Raw genomic sequence first — 17,467 nt, 5'->3', positions numbered from 1 at the left:
TCGTGTTTGTGTAAGTATATATTCAGATTAATTCCACATACCTCTTATTTGGATTTCTGACAGCCAGGAACTTTGAAAAGAAACAGGTGTTTTTAAAAAGGAATGTGAAAGATTACATTTTCTCTCCTAGCACAAGAGTTTGTCGGTACTTTTCAGAAATCCTGCTCACGGGCAGAAAGGAAAGGTTTCAAAGGAACCTCATCTCCATATGGTTTTACTCGATAATCCTTTATCCAACATCTTCAGCCCTCATTCCTTTGCTTTCTTGCCCGTGGCTACATTTCTATCTCTGCATCAATTAGCACAGTGATTTATACAACAAGCAAGCAGTTTAGAGGTAATGGTACACAATTAACATCTCATTCCACCAGAAAGGGTATGCTAAATACCCCAGTCATTGCTTTCTCTGCCTGGAATTGAAATAAGTGTTTGTCCTAATTCATATGCTATCTGATGTGAAGTGGGCCTGCTTTGTACTGCACTACACCATTAATCTAATTATAGATAGCTGCAAATGAAGTGCTGTCGGAGCCGGGAGACGGAAGAAAATAGCCTTTTGTCATTTAGCCTGACTCTGTGAAGCGGGATCACACTTTACGGGGCAATACTGCAAAATGGAAATCTCCATAATATTGCTGCCTGTTGCATCTTTTCTAATTGCCACTGCATTGTAAACACAACCGGGCGCTGATCTAAATAGAGCTGTAGATCTGCTGTCTTGTGGGCTGCCGGAGAGTCCTCCGAGTGCTGTTGGATTAAATGATGGGTCCTGATTGACAGCTACCTTGAGACTGCGCGGATGGAGTTGTCACCGCGCTCGGCTAACAGGCAGCGCTGCGGCTGCCGCTGCGTAGACGCTGTTCTGTTCGCTCACCTTCTCTGTCCCGGGCGTCCCTCCCAGAGAAGGGCTGCGAGCTGTGGGCTCGGATTCTCCATGTTTCCTGGAGAGTTCCGTCGGGTTGGCTTTGCTGGGCCGGATGCTGAAGTCGAGGGGAACGCGGTTTGCAGGGCGGTGAACCTCTGCTGTGTTGCCCGCCCCCCAGCCCGTTAATGGTGTAGCCCACAGAGAACTTAGGAAAGGAAAAAAAAAAGTTGAATTAAGATTCTGATAACACCTCGGTGTTTAATTTAAAGATGTGTCACGTTTTGTAGCGAGTCGTTTCTGTCACTTTAAGGGATTGACAGTTGCTCTCCAGCTCAGAGTTAGGAGTTAGAGTTAGGACAAGAGACTTCCCGGGGCACATCTGAGGGTCAGTGCTGCGGCCACACTGGAAATGAAGACACAGTTGAAGGTGGGAGACCTTTGGGGTCAGGAGGTGGAAAACTTGTGTTGGAAGAGGTGCGCAGCCACCTGACTTGGCGAGGGTCCACAGAGAGGATGTTAGGGCACTCGATGTAAAATAATTACTAGGCAAGGTCATCATTTACCCTTGACCCAGATGGCCCACAGTTGCCCGGCAAACCATGACCAGTTCAGCCAGTGTCCACCAGCTCCCTGTTTTGGAAGAACGATGCAGAGACGGAAAGCAGAGGTGCCGTGTGACGAGGAAGTCACAACTGGAAAAATACGTAAAGCACACTTAGTCCTCATCCTGCCAGGAGCCCACAGACCTCGGAATCGCGCAGGTGTGAGCACGTGGGAGGTGTCAAGTGGCTGGAAAATCGGGAGGCCTCAGATGCTGGAGGGTTTAAGCTCCCTGGGGAGGTGCAGCGGCCTGTGTCAGGGTGTTCTGTGTGACCTCCTGAGTGGGGCATGTCCACAGCGCGGGCTGCTCTACTGTCTGTGGCACACACAGCCGTGTGTGTGCATGTGCGTGTGGGTGTGTGCGCGCATGCCAGGCTCCCGTGGCCGGACCTGTTTGCAGGGTGGTTTTCTTAACTGATCTGATCAAAAAGTATATATCTCTCCCAACCCATGACTGCCCCCCCAGCTCTGACAGCTCCCTGCTCCCCAACTTCCCCCCCTTTTTTCAGGTTCCACGGTAAGAGTTGCATGTTCATTTTTAGAACAGTTGCATTGTGTCCCTTTTAATCATCCATCTCTCGTAGTTTTTGTCCTGCTCCTTTTATGTCTGGTATGATTCCCTTCTCTTTCTTCCTCTGGAACTTGTTGGGAGACATTTTCATGTTGGGCATGGTTTTACTTTGCGGACACCATACCGTTGATTTGCTTAGAGACCCAGGCTCGGGTCATTAGATAACACCTGGGTCCTTTCCGTTATTGTCCTGCGGGGAGTCTGGAGAGCCCTGTCCTCAGCACTTGCTTACGGGGTGAGCTGCCTTTTTTTTTTTTTTTTAAGTTATTTATTATTATTTGACAGAGAGAGACAGAGTGAGAGACAGAACACAACCGGGGGAGTGAAGAGGGAGAAGCAGGCTCCCTGCTGAGCAGAGCGCCCAATGTGGGGCTCCATTCGAGGACCCTGAGATCATGACCTGTGCCAAAGGCAGACAGACGCCTAATAACTGAGGCCCCCAGACACCTGTGAGCTATTTTTCGAGAACTTGATCATTTGACTGTGGTTGGGGAGCATCTCCCTACAGCCACAGTGAGACTCTGTCCGACCCCAGAGCGTGTCCACCTCAGGCCCCGCCCGGAGCAGCTTCTAATCCCGCATGACCTTGCGGCGTGAGCCCCTTCTGGCCTCAAAGGATTGCACTTCCATGTCCCGTCAACTAATCTTTCTGATCTTGGGCTCCTACCCCCGAAACATCCAGTTTGTGGTTTCCGTGCTTGCAAACAGTAACAACAAGTTAAAATCCAGCCTCTCCAGGAAGTTGTGCAGAACCCATTAGGGCTGTTAAATGCCTAGAGTAAAAACCCTTAGGGTTTACTTGGTGCGTCCCAGGGCATTTTCCCGAATTTTTTCAGCAAGTTGACTGCCGTGTCCGTGCCCTCTAAGAATTCAGAGAAACCAATAAGTAGCAGTTTTGATCATTAGCTCTGAAGGCCCTAGTGTATACTGTTAAATAACTTCTTTCCTGGCAGCATCGGAAAGCTCTTCTGGTTCGCACCAGGCCAGTGGTTCTGCGGGGCCCAGATGCCACGCCCGCCCCGCTCCCACCCCGGTTCCCACCCGGGCTGGCGCCCCCGTGTGCTGCTGCGCCGGCCAGGCCCGAGCCAAGCCGTTGTTTTAATAGGCGTGTTTGTGTGGGCATGCCGAAGGGGTCAGGACAACATCAAAGGTAATCTTAAAAAGAGAACCTTCTTGCTGCCTCCTCTTTTTATATTCAGAAAGGTCGTTTCTTCGCCAATTCTTTGCACTGAGGCCTCTCCTGAGGCATTTACCCCGTTGTTATTTTTCACTTGTGATTACAATAAGTCGCTTATCCCCCAGACAGATTTAAGAACAATAAACAAATACAAAAGGAAAAGGAACATCTCATCAGTAACAAAGACTGCATCTAAAGGCGTTGAGTTTTGTGGCTGTTTTACATCTCTTTCCAAGCAAAGCAGGAGTCCCACGGAGAAAGGAATTCAAAAGATATGAAAATTATAAAAATAGTAAAAGGATCCAGTTTTAGGCAGGATCTTGTCATTTCTGGGGAGAAATGGAGCTGGGTACAATCTTAGCTCTTTATTTATATTAAGGCTTGTTTGTGATATAGCTAAAATTAGTTTTTAAGTCTATCCACTGTGGTGAAATGTGAGAAATCATATTATCCTCAGTGGAGAAAGATACTTTCCCTGAATTTTGACTTCTCATTTGGAAGTCAAATGGTACAAGGAACAAGGGGGGAAAAAATCAATCTGGGTACTGCGTGGAACCTGGACAGCTGGGCCCAGTGCTGGCCAGTCGCATGGAGGGAGCGGCGGAGGGCGCCGACAGCCAGAGAATTGACTTTCCTGTTCACTCGCCTCCTCCTAGTGATGTTGGATTTTATGTTCCAAGGCAGACAGAGCCCAGATACGAAAACCATGCAATTTGGTACAATTATATTCTCCCTTCTTTCACTGTCCGCCACCTCCCCCATAGTTTAAATGAAGGACTTTGAGGTACAATTCATTGCTGATAAATAGTCCCTCTTACCCAGAATGTGTGTTAGACTGACAGCAGAATGCACTCTCCTTGCTTTTCCCTTGCCACTTATGACTCAGATGAATTTTAATAGGAGCAAAAAGCTTTTATTTGCACAGTAATTTCACTTAAGGATCATATCCTTCAGAAACTGGCAGACACTCGCATGTCTTGATTGCAAAACACACACTCAGGAGTAAAGAAACATGCAAAAGATGTTATTAGTCAACCTGTCACAGTGGCAAATCTGCCTCTCCTGGGGCCCTCCCCTACCCCTTTGGAGTAGGCGCTGCAAAGTGCAGGCTCGGAGAGGACCCCCATCCCTGTCCAGAATGAGGGGGGTGAGTTCTGTTTTGCTTTTGCATCCCTGCGGTCAGGATGCCCACAGGAAGCTTTGAGTTACAGCAGCTTTTTTTCCCCCAACAAAATGGAGCCGCCTGGAAGTTGTCTGTCTTACCCCTGGGGGATACGATCTGCTAGGAATCCAAACCTCTTCAGGTGGTGGTTTCAACTTCCCTGAGTAACACCTCCTCAAACAGCTTTGGTTTGTTTCTTCTTGGGCAGACCAAACCGTGGCTCTCATACTTGTCCACAGAGATGGGGAGGGGTTTTTCTCGCAGGGGCAGAAATTTCTCCTTTATTAGGAATGTTCTGTTGGACTGAACTTCTCTTTAATGAGCCCGTAATTGTTCGAGAACCCCCTACAAAAGGTTTCATGGAAATGCTTGTGCGCAACGTGTCTTTCAACGGTTTTACAATCTTGGTATTATTGTCTCTCGGTGTTCAAGATACTCACTCTGTGTCATCCTAATCTACCCTAACCGTCCTGGTACCTTGGAAGGGCTGCCTCACGTTGTGCCTCAAAGAAAGCTAGCTTTTCCTGTAGTGCATCTAACATATTGTATCCCTAGAAAAAAATTGAATTTTAAATATTATTTTGCCCCAAACGAACACTGAAACCCTTTGTCTTAACTACTTGGTGGCGCAGCCGTTCTGGAGGGGAGAGGGAAGCGCGAGACGGCGGTCTGCTGCCATCTGCTGGCGGCTGCTCGCAGCGTCACCCCTCTGCTCGCTGACCCAGACCGCTCCTAGGATTGGGGGAGCCGGGGGTGGGGGTGGGCAGGGACGCTTACCAGCGGTAAAGGGAATGCAAGGAAAAGTCTCACTGTTTTCTTTACAGACTTTTGAGATATTTCTCATAATGAGACAGGGTGTTTGTCACTAGTTAGTGGAGTCATTCTTATTTAAAGAAACTTCTTAAATCCTACTACCCATAACATGTGCCAGAAACAAATGTATTCTTGTTTTTAAGTACGATAATTCAAAACCATTTGATTTCAAAGATGTTATCATTTAAATTTCAAAGCTGCAAATGGATTCTGCATGAATGCTACATCTGAGAAGTTCTTCCTTGAAACTCATTTATGGTGTTTTGTTGTTGTTGTTGTTGTTTTTCCTCCCTTAAGTATCAGGTGCATATCTTAACCAAACTGGCTGCAGAACTGAACAAATTTATGCTGGAAAAAGTGGCTGAGGACACAAGCAGTATTCTGCGCTCCCCAATGCCTGGCGTGGTGGTGGCCGTCTCTGTCAAGCCTGGAGACATGGTAAGGACCATGCCTGTCTGTGGGACGGGGCGGACTGAGGCGTGACCTTGCTCTGTGCAGCTCTTTCTTGACCACGGAAAAGCGGAAGAGCTTGTGTGCATTCCCTGTCCGGCTGTTGCACATTTGAGTTGGGTTGGTAACACAATCTCTTGAGTACCTCCCCTCCCAAAGACTTGGGACTAGCATAGAAATAAGGCCCGATTCATTGTGTTAATTGGCGAATTTAGTATTTTGGCAATATTTTATTTAAACTTTCTATGTACTTCCTAGCGTTCTGGGCTTTGAGCATCCCTGAAGAACTGATACCAAGAAATAGCCCTTTGATGGGAACTTTCTGTATGACTTCTGGAATAAATGGGAAGGGAACTAAGGAAAGTTAATGCCATAGACCGTGTAGTATCAGAGCCCTCCTGTTACTTGATACGTGTAATGTAGGATCACAGTTTGAAGCTTTTCATCTCAACCTTGTGACATTAAGGCACAAATCAAGGCTGTATTAATATTTCCGTACATGTTTAGTCTCACAATAACATGCTATTTTAGTGGGATACATGCGTTTCACAGAACATGGATAGAAGTCTCTGTGGACTTGCTGCAAAAATAAGAAGAAAACAAAGATGCAACCAGATTTCTAGGGGACACTTAGACACGAGCATTTTTCTTTACGTGCTGGAAAATAATGGCCAAACATGACTATCTTCGATGGATGATATGGTGATTCCATTTTGTATCTCTGGTGAGGAGTTTACACGATCTCCTGTAAAGAGGCATTACAAATGCCTGTGTATTTCTACATTAACATAAGTAAAATAAGGTTGAGAAAAACTCATATAGCTGGCACTGGCTTCTAGAAAGATACTAACGATAAATGAAAATCAAGAAAAAACAATCACCTTCAGTTGTTTAAATAAGTGGCCCTGGAACTGGTAAGCGAAGTCGGAAAGCTGACTCCAACAATTGCTTTGACCTGAGGATACTGAAATAGACTCCACCTGCTTTTCTAGAAAAGCACAGAAGAGGCTCAGTAGCTGTGAATTGTTATCTTCACTTTGAGAGCACTGACATTCGTGGAAGAAAGTGCACAGTAAGACTGTCTTAAGAGGGTACCTGGGGGCTCAGTTGGTTAAGCGTCTGCCTACAGCTCAGGTCACAGTCTCAGGGTTGGGGGATACAGCTCACAGACAGTCCCCTGCTCAGCGGGGAGTTTGCATGACGATTCTCTCCCTCTCCCTCTCCTCCTCCTGCACACACATGTGGTGCTTTCTCTCTCTCTCTAAAATAAATAAATAAATCCCTTTTTTTCCTTTTCTTTTCTTTTTTTTTTTTTTTTTTAAGATTTCATTTATTTACTTGACAGAGACAGCAAGAGAGGGAACACAAGCAGGGGGAGTGGGAGAAGGAGGAACAGGCTTCCCACTGAGCAGGAAGCCCAATGTGGGGCTCAATCCCAGGACCCTGGGATCATGACCTGAGCCGAAGGCAGATGCTTAATGACTGAGCCACCCAGGCGCCCCTAAAATAAATTTTAAAATCCTTAAAAAATTGCCTGCACTCACACACTGCGTCATCAGAGCAGTCAGTGGAATCTTCTGGCAACTAGACGCGTAGGTTGGTAAATAACGTGGTGTGTTATTTTGGGGTTTTGCTTTTTTCCCCCACTTTTCTTCTTAAGCCTTTTCTAGAAGCTACATAGGCTGCCATCCTGAGCTTGTCAATCCTAATGGTGCAGCTTTAATTATAAAATCACAGTTGCACTTTAAAAAAATACAAGCGTGTAACTGAAATCCTTATTTTTCCAACACCTGAGTCAAAACCTGAAGGGGGGCAGGAGGGGGCTCAGATTGCGATCTCGTGCCTCCCCTCCGCAGCAGACTCCCTCCAGCCCTCCTGGGGCAGAGAACTGGGAGCCTGCAGCCTCCTTGTTTCCAGCAACTGCTTTCTCCCGGGTTAGCTTCTGCAGACACCAGGGGGGTTTAGCCTTCATACTTTCCAGTTCCTGGCTAATAGTTTAATGTGGGAAAGCAAGGCATTTAGTAAATTGGAACAATGTGGTATTAGTCTTTGGTTCATTGGGATAGCTCAGATATTGAAAACCACCACCAATAATTAAATGTGGGTATTCGAGAAGGGTTTAATTTGAGAACTAACTGTTAAAAATATGTTACTGTGGTGTAATGGGACCTCTATTTTATGTCCTTTAAAGTCAGGCATGGGGGCCGTACCCCTAGCAAACTGGCTCCTAAGGTCTGTGCTGTTCGCCTTACCCAGAAAGGAATGCTCTCCGCTGGCTCATGCCTAGGCTGGTCAAGGAGAGCTTTCTAATTCTTCTCTCCAGCTTCCCTGCCACTTTGGGTCCCCGCTGGACTTCCTTTCTTATTCTGGGCCATTGTGTTTTGATAAAATAGTGTTTTCTCCTGAGTTGTTATTTGCGAAAAGTGTCGCAGAGCACTAGTACCTTCCCCAAATGCAGGAGGAAAAGTTTCATCGTGGACTCTTAAGGGCAACTTCTATAATTAGATCGGCCTTGTGTCATTAAAAGCCAGGAAACTCTCCTTTGACCAAAGGCAGAGCACTTACATGGGGCCATTATGAGAAAAGAATACTGGTAACTTTTAAGTTTTGTGGTTTTAAATTATTTTAGCTCCGCGGGGCATGTTGTGTTGTGCTCTGTACTAACCATAGCTGAGCCCAAGTTCTTCTTTTATCGGGAGAAAGATAATGGAATCAGTTGTCTCTGTGTGTTTTCAAGCAAAACAGGACCAAAGAGACAAATTGCAAATTCTTTGAATTTTTTTTTAATAGTTTAGATTTCAGTAATCTGTAATTTTTATATTTAGGTTAAGTAAAATCTGACAAATCTTAGAGTGCTGGGCCTGGCAATAATGTGTTCTACAAAAGCATCACATAAATAATAATTAATAAATGTGTTTTGTGAGGTAAACCATCTTAACAGAGTTTAAAAAAAAAAAAAACACCTCAGGGCAAAATGATGTTGGGGGCGGCTGTTTAGAAGTCATAAATGCACTCAGTTTCCTGTGGGAAAGTCTTTCCCCTCCCTGAACACAGAGGCTGTGTTTTTTTTGTTTTTGTTTTTGTTTGGATTCACACAGCAAAAGTTTCTGATATCTTTCAGTGTCTGTTACATAGTATTTGACATTAAATGTGGCAGTAAAGTCATTTTTAAAATAATTGTACAATAACTTTTTTTTTTTAACATGTGGGGAGGGGGTTGTGGGTAACAGGCCGTTAAATGCATAGAAATGCGTACACGCAGACAAACCTAACAGTGAACAAAGTAGGAGTGGCTTATGGAAAGTCCTCTTGTCACCCATTTACTTCAGAAAACAGTGGATAGAATGACTTTGATATGCCTTTAGTCTGTTGGGTTTTTTTTTGTTTGTTTGTTTGTTTGGTTTGGTGGTCATCCACCCTCTGAAAATATTTTCACGACTGATTTTAATTTCAGTTGGAAAAATACCTATTTTTCTGTGTATTTAGCACCATCATAAACTGAGGGCCTCTAATCAAGGCAGTATTTTTTGTAACTTACTGTAATTTTTAAAATGTCTATCTTTATGATATCCTTGAACAAAAATATTAAAAACACCTTCTCTCAGAATAATGGCAGAGGGTACTTGCTCGCTTTAGGCTGAGAGCTGCTGAAATGACACACAATTTCCATCTTGAGTCTGAAGTGTAAAATAAAGTCATTAGGGGCACAGTTGTTTTGTTAGCCCTTTGATATCAGAAACAGAGCAAAAAACAAAAATAAAAAATAAGGCAGCCCAAGGGGAGGTATTACTGTTGCAGTGTATCAGGATTTCTGAGTTATCTTGCAGTACAACAGACCTCTCGGATGTGGATCAGAAATACCCATCTTACTCAAAACAGTAACAATTGAGATATGAGTCGGAAGTGGGCGGTGTCCCCACTTACAAATCTTTCTTTGGCAGTGACGCTTTGTGACTTACCAGTTTGTGAGACCTGGTCAAATCACAGATGGACAGTGAGTGCCTGTTGCTGCTTTTCTAGCCTGCTCAGTAGCAGTAGGACAGGCCTTGGGAGTATTTTGGGGGGCCAAGATGGGGAAGATCTACTGCAGAATGGAACTGGCCTTTAGCAGAAGGGGGAGTAGGCCTTTGGGACTGTTCTTGTGCAGTGTCTTGGGCAAAAAATGGAATCCTATAAAGTACCCCCATAAGAACAGAAAATTTGGGATCATTAATAGGAGTACCACCCAGATTTTGCCCCAATGTTTGTCCTCCTTGTGTGTGCTCCTTCAGGGCTGCTAGGGGAGGGCTCCCAAGTGGTGGGATGGCCAGCAACCCCGAGAGACCCAGGTTTGCCGTTTTGGAGGGTGGCATTCATACCGGGCCTTCGCCGCCAAACCCTCTCCTCTGTAATTGAGCCCACGGCAGGGGAAGTTGCAGATAAACTTGGCAGGAGACCTCTGGTTTTCAGGTCTTGAAGAAACAGATTTGAAGACTCCTTTGCTCTCAGATAATTAATTAATTAATTAAAGATTTTATTTATTCATGAGAGACAGAGACAGAGAGAGGGAGGCAGGGGGAGAAGCAGGCTCCCCACTGAGCAGGGAGCCGGATACAGGGTTCCATCCCAGGCTCCTGGGATCATGACCTGAGCCAAAGGCAGACGCTTAACCGACTGAGCCCCACCCAGGCGCCCAGCCCTCAGGCATTCTAGATAAGAGGCCTTGGAATGGTCCCTCCTGCCCTGTGTTCTTCTGGCAGGGATCCGCTTACCTGGTATGGCCCAGTATCCACAACAGCATCTTTCCCTGGCCGAGGACCTGGCCATGACAGATCTGTTTTCCTGTTTCTGGATAATCCTAAAATCATTACAGTAATGAAATTTTCATATTTGATAGCAGTTTATTTGACAAGATGCCAGTTTTCCACCCAAACCTCAGATTGCGTTCCAAAGCATGTATAAATAAACCTATGCATTCATTCATGGTTGCATGTTTTTAAACTCAGATTATAAAACATCACACACATAAAGGTCCAGAGAATAACAGAAATACTCAGATGCTCTCTGCTTATCTTGACTGTATTTGCTTCTCTTTGTACCGAACAATAAAAGTCCCTTCCACCGGGAACTTGCCCCGGCCCCTCCCTAATCAGATTCCTGTCCTGCCTGTAGCAGTGATGGCTACCCCAGATTTGGCCTTTCTGTCTTCCAGATAACACTCCTTTTTCAGTGTTAGGGTTAACTTTCGCTGGACGTTAACAAGTTGAGCTGAAGATTGTCTGTTTTTAAGGTCCATCAGTAAGTTGAGCGTCGCAGGAGAGTCTCTTACAAGTTTGGCATTTTATTTTATTTTTCAAGAAATGATCTGCTTGGAAGTTAGAGGCTGTGTTATCCTGCTTTTAACCATTTTAAAAGATGGCAGTTTGCAACCTTACCAAGATCCAAGAGATCTTTCCTCACCATTTTGCTTAAAAAACAAAAACAAAAAAACAAACCCAAACCCCAAGACATGTAGTCGCTGAGTACTTGAAGACAGCGACTTCCTAGAGATGGATCCAGACTGATCTCTTCAAGATGCCGTTGAGTTCTCTCACTCTAGGGGCTTTGGCTGCAGTTCCCAGCTAACTTTGAGGGCAGGAGGGAGAGATGTTTTTCATTTTAAGGAAAACTGGACTTGTACTGGCCATGATTCTGTATGCACTCCCCGCTTGGTCACCCACCGCAGAAAGCCAGGGAGGCAGCTCTGGGCAGTGGGGGGGGGGCAGGTGGGGACCCCGAGTCCCCCCAGCCAGCAGGCTGGTTGATGCGTCACCCCTCCTTGCGCGTCCCCTTGTGACTCAGGCGGCGTGCACACGAGCCCATCGCGGGAGGGTTCCCGTGGCAGATAAGGGGTTTGGTGGCATTTCTATCGCCTGCCTCCTCTTTCTTTGTAATTTGATGATGTTTCCTTCTCTCCGCACTGCTTAAATACTAGACGGTCTCCCGGAGTCTTTCTCCCTCCCCCTTTACATGAAGATGCTGGGATGTGAATGCACATTTCTTCTTGGGGAAATATCAGGGGATATTTAGCAGCCTATCTTACGGGCTCAGAAAGAGGAAGTTATTATAATCAGATTCTAGCGGTGCCTTTTAACCAAATCTGAGAGGCCTTTTTCTCGTGGCTGTTCACTGCATCTTTCTTCAGATCTGAGGGCCGTAAAATGCATTGCGTTGAGGCACCTGTGTTCTAAGTAGAACAGCCTTTAAAAATGTAATTGAAGGATTTTCACTTTCGTGGCGTCGTCAGCGGGGTTGATATTGATCCACGCTTTCGGGTGGCCCCGGGCGGCAGAAGGGGAGACCGCTGCGGGCCGGGAAGCCCTCCGAGCCTTCTGTCTCATTTGGCAGAAAAACACAGAACGCAGGACAACAAAAGAAGGCTCCCTGTTCCATAAAAATTCTTCCTCCCGCCCACCCCTCTTCCCCGAAAAGGGGACTTAATTTTTCAGCTGCACACAGTGATTTGGTGCTCGCTCTTGCATTGAAACAGTTGCTGTCTGAACAGGCAGGAAACAGTTTCCTTTTAATTGCTGAAATCATTCGGAAGTGCTTCGTGCCCCGCTTCTGTACGGCAGATGCTGTGCATTAATTGGCCTGTGTAGAAGTGACCCAGGGTCCCTTGCAGCGGGCCCAATTTTAGGCAGAGGGCTTAAATAGCTTGTTTATTATTTTGTATAATCTGGCGTACATTATGTGCGCCTGCACGTGTCGCATTTCATGGTCTGCACTTTCTAATGTCATGTGGGTTTCAAAACCTGTGTTTCTCTGGTAATGTACTAGCAGCAGGTAAGCTCCAATACCATCCATCAGGAGCTAATTTTTGATCCAGATACTGCAATGACTGATGAACCTGTCTTTTGTGTGAATGTTTAGCACAGTAGAAAGCCATATGCCACTGGCACTGTTTCTTGTGCGTTCTTTACAGTTGCCGGAGAAGTGGGCTGACGGGGGCAGGGCCCTCCGCGACATTCTGTCCTTGTCCCTCCGCTGAAAGGAGAACCCCTTTGAAAGCGCCCTGGTTTTGGACGACAGGAGAGGGAGGGGCCGCCTTCGAGGCAATCCGACTCCCGCACTCATTTTCTTGATCAGAAATAGGACTGCACACTCTTAATAGGGAACCTTGTTTTGTTACTCCCCGTCTGTTCAAAACAGACCTTCGCCCATTAGAAGGGCCTCCCCTGTGTGGGAAGAGCACAGCTGTTACTGTAAACTCATCCCGTCACTGTATCACCCCCATTTTGTGGCTCTGAAGGATGAAATTGAGAAATGGAATACTGTGCAGTCAGCCTTTACATCTCCAATTTTAGGCCTTTGCCATCATTTTCATGCTTTTATTCCAAATCAAATAACATTAGTGCGCTACACCACCTTCTGATGAATGTCTGCTCTCGAGCACAGCTTTTCAAGTCTGGACTTTTGGGGGCTTCCTTTTATGTTTGGTGGAGGTCTTTTTTCCCCCCTCTCTCTGCTCGTTCTCTTCCTGCACTTTCTTTGAGCTTTCTTCATGCGTTCGCAGTCTGAACGATACAAGTAGCCAAACGTCTCCCAGTCTTAGCGTGCTTTCCAAGAGGGATGTATGTGGGAGAAGGTTCTGGGCCTTTTCATCTTTGGGGAAGGAGTGAGGCGAACTTGGTAGAAGGATATTGGGGGCTTTAATCAGAAATGAGAAGGGGTTTAAATCATTAGCACAACAAAGCGTACTATAAGCTTGAAGATAAAAGTCTCTGGGGAAAGAGTCCTCTGAAAATAAATGGGACTTGATAGATTTCCATATCATTTATAACTTCCCTTAATTACACTTGGAAGACTTGCCAGTAAAACTGGAAAATTGGCAGCCTATCTCCATTAGAGTCATTTTGCCGACCATGGCAAGCAGCTGGCTTTACTGGATTTTATTTCCCATCACTCACAATTAATCATCAGCAGGAGATGTCTGAAGCTCTTCAGTGCCGGGCTCTGCCGGGGACACGGAGGCCTCCTAACCATGCGAAAATCTGCTGAGTAAATGGGCCGGGTTTTCCCTCCAGCTTACTCATTCTGGAGCGAGGCAGGCCCCGCTTAATGAGTGCGCTCTGATAATCGGATGCGAATGTGAACCTTGACCCCATGTCAAAGGAGAGGACGCAGTAAGCCGGATGAAAGATCCAGGACTGGGGCCTCCAAACTTTACACCAATTAGACAGGGAGCGGGGAAGTACATCAGGCTGACTAGGTTTATCGAAAAGACTTGCGAGGCTTGTGACCATTTTGTAAGCCCAACGTTGGAGACCTCCTGTCACAATCAGTGAGCCTTTATCAGATGACACACAAAAGTGTTACAGGAGTGTGCGCGCAAAGCCCTAGGTGGGCGTGCCCTCCCATGTGAGCCGTCGGGGCGCGCTCCTTGCCCATGAGCACCTGGGGAAAGGCGGAAGGTGTCCCCACGACCCTCCGACCCTCTGAGCCCCGCATGCAGATGGGCCACCACCTCTGCACCCGAGGCTCCGGTATTGTGGGGGACACGGCGGGGGCGGAGGGGACACAACACAACCCCGGGCCGAGCTCCCATGACAGCGTGACCGGCGGTCTCAGAGCTCCTCCAGCCGGGATGGCTGAGGGATGAAAGACTGAATTTCGATCAAGTCCATGTGTGCGGGTAACACGACTCTGCTGACCACGACGGCCTTTGCTCTTGTGCGGGGTCTCAGAGAACAACTTCCAAGGGCTCTTTCTCTTCTAGGAAAACAGACTACAAAACCCATTGCTTAAGTGAGCAGGGAGGGAGCAGGGAATTACAGTTCCATCCGGACCTGCGTAGACACGGAGACTGGCAGACCTGGGGAGGGGCCCAGGGAGGGGCCCAGGAGAGGAGAGGAGGACCCGATGTAGATTCAGGGCAGCGCTGCTGGCCGGGCCCCTTGGAATCCAGAGGCACTTTTCTTTTAAGTCCTTTTAATCAGATTGCCAGTGACACAATAAAAAAGAGCGTTTTAACTTGGGGATGTCCCCACATCTCCTGATTACCTGTCTACATCAGAGGTTTTGTTTTTCTGAGGAGTGTGATTGGGGACCTGCCACTTGAATCACCCACATGCAGGGTATCAGCACCCAGAGCCGGCCAGGAAGGACAGCTGGCGAGGGCAGAGCGCCGTGAACTTGTGGCCGGTCTGCCGCCGCTGCCCCATGCTCCCGTGGACCCTCCACACTGGTGTGGCCGGCTCGAGCCCCGTGTGGAGTCATGGCCCAGGCCCCGCCCCCCTCCCGCATGGGCCCTGTGTCATCCTTGTTGCGTGGGTCTCTGCCCCCTCAGTGTGACCACTGGAAAAATCTGCTGGGTTCACGTCTTTCTCCTGTTTGCATTAACTGTGAATCACTTATTTGAAGATCCCACGAAGACCCCAGGAGGGGCGCTCTGGCCTGCAGATTCTGAGCCACGGGCTGAGCAGCTGAGAGGGGTCAGACCTGCTGCGGAGGGGGCTGGGTTGTGCCCCCTTCCAAAAAGCCCACGGGGCCAGGGATGGGCTCTCCGATGACAGCAGAGGAAACCCAGCGACGTGGGGGGTGTGCGCTAAGCTCACCCAGGTCCCCGCGGGGGGCACTCAGCCACCCGTGAAGCGGAGCTACCAGAACCCAGAGGTAGAGAGCTGATGACAATTTTTTGGAGAGAATTTCCATTCTGTCACATTGAGTTTCAGACCCATTTCCAGAAATCCACCGGGGCCCGGTTGCGAGCTGTGTTGGGGGGCCGGCTCTGGCCCCTTGGCCTCTGAGACACTGGGCTGTGGGGCCAGCCTGCGGGGCTTTGGGGAGCAGGGCTGCATGGCAGGTGCTGCCCCGGGGTGGGGGGGCTGTTCCCATCTCCAACTCGTGGGCTCCCCTCCTGCCTCTGGAAAGAAAAAAGGCCCGAAGGGGTGACGTGAGGGGGTAGTTGAGCCGACGCCCGGCCTGCGGTCCCTCTGCTGTGCAAAGAGCAGCCCTCGCGGGCGGGTCATTCGCTCTCCTCTCCGTCCGCGGAATGCAGATGCCCAGGGAGAGTGAATCACAACGGGCAGTGAGCGCGGAGCTTCAAGCCCAGCTCCCAGCACAGCGTCTCTCCTCCGTGCCAGCACCAGGCTTTGGCATCCCCTCTCTCCCTAGATTTCTGTGCCAGGAAACGGCAGCCCACCACCTGATCAGCGGAGGAAAGGAAGGCGCGGGGCGCAGGCAGCCCAGACTGCCAGGGAGACAGCTTGTGCCGCGCAGGGGGCCAGGAGGGAGCGCGGGGATCATCTGGGGAGCGCAGGAGAGAACATTCTCCAGGCACTTCTGCAACTCCGGGCCAGTACAGCCGTACCGGTGTGAGGGTCTGGGAGCTCCACCCCAGGATGCCCACCAGCACCCGAGAAAAGCCAGCCAGTTGCCCGAGGAAAGTCGGCTTCACCGTGTCGGAGACTGGGAGGCCCTTTTCACAGAGGAGAGAAGCCCGGCCCAGCTCCTTGGTGCTCACCCATCAAGGGCAGCGAACAGAGACTAGAGAGAGCGGCTTTCGGTCACAGCTGCCTCCTGGCTGGAAGCCCCAGGCTTCACCAGGGAGCCCATACCCAGCCCCACTGGTCTACACTCAAGGACAGGCACAGCTGTTAGCGGTCATTCCCGCGTCAGAAGGCACCTTCCAGGAGCCACCTCCTTGTTACTTGGCGGGTCTTGCAGAGGTTGACACAGGCTGCTGTTTCCAGCTCCCCAAGGCTATGGACAGAAACGCTCTAGTTTTGGGTAATGGTTTTGTGGAGATAAACCCCGCCCAGGGCAGTTCGGCCCCTTCTTGTCTAGTCCCAGAATTTCTTATGCAACCATCACTACTGTCAATCTAGAACATTTTCTTCCCCACTCAGAAGAGAACCTGTGTCCCTCAGTAACCACTCCCCTCTTCTTCCTAGCCCCCGGAAACCAGAGATCTTCCCATCTGTGGAGCTGTGCCAAATCTGGACATTTTCACTTAGGAGGAAAACATTCCATTTTGGCCACATCTCTGTGGCATTTGATGAGGACAGAGGGAACGGCCCTTCTCTGCTGCCCCCCGAGGAGTCACCTGGAACATGAAGTCTTAGAGGTCTTTGCTGCTGTTTGGGTCAAATTGCAGAGCATCTGATAGTCTCTTGATGGTTTCACCCCTGAGTGTTATTGCAAAATCAGAACAATTTTAAAACTTGTCTCTTTTCTGTTTGTTTTTCCAGGTAGCAGAAGGTCAGGAAATTTGTGTGATTGAAGCCATGAAAATGCAGAACAGCATGACAGCTGGGAAAACTGGCAAGGTATGTCCCCAAGTTCCCATCAGCCCTTGCCAGCTCTGTGACAGGAAGCAGAACTTCCATCTTTGGATCTTGGACGGTTAGGGCTGGAAGGCGCCGTGGAGGTGACCCTGCCGGCTCCTCGCTCCTGCACACCAGGACATAGGCGCTCGTTCCGCTTGGCACCCACGTGGCCCTGCCTCATGGAGAGTTTGTGACGCGCAGGGAGTCAGAGAACAATTGTTCTTTCACCTTAATGTCTTTCCAATTAAAGGGTCTTTAATTTTTAATGTTTACATCTGTCTCGGAGGCGCTTAGTCACCTGAGACTTAGGTGGCAGAGCGGGAACTGGTCTGAGAGATCGCAGAGATTAATGTCACTCTTCAAGATAATTTCTCCACAAAGAGAACAATTCTAGACAATTTTAGATCAAGAGGAGCTGAAAGCCCCACGTACATGTGGAACGTAATGATTTAGGGAGGGAAAAAAAAATGGAATCGTATTTGTCCTGAAACTTGTTAAGAGTAAAACTTCTCACATGTATTTTCTCCTTGAGGAAAATGGA

General features: G+C 48.2%; 1 protein-coding gene across 3 annotated transcripts in view; it reads left to right on the top strand.

Moving 5' to 3' along the window:
* Positions 1 to 17,467, top strand: part of PCCA (propionyl-CoA carboxylase subunit alpha) — a 394,384-nt gene that overhangs the window by 374,265 nt on the left and 2,652 nt on the right. For all 3 annotated transcript variants that reach the window (XM_032314393.1, XM_032314394.1, XM_032314396.1), the window contains 2 exons: positions 5,486 to 5,626; positions 16,849 to 16,926. In XM_032314393.1, coding sequence (XP_032170284.1) covers positions 5,486 to 5,626; positions 16,849 to 16,926 — 219 coding nt within the window. The remainder of the gene's footprint in view (positions 1 to 5,485; positions 5,627 to 16,848; positions 16,927 to 17,467) is intronic.

This window comes from Mustela erminea, chromosome 15 (genome assembly GCF_009829155.1).
Source record: "Mustela erminea isolate mMusErm1 chromosome 15, mMusErm1.Pri, whole genome shotgun sequence".
Taxonomy (NCBI): domain Eukaryota; kingdom Metazoa; phylum Chordata; class Mammalia; order Carnivora; family Mustelidae; genus Mustela; species Mustela erminea.
The sequence above is the reverse complement of the archived record's forward strand: the minus strand, read 5'-3'. Positions and strand labels throughout refer to the sequence as shown.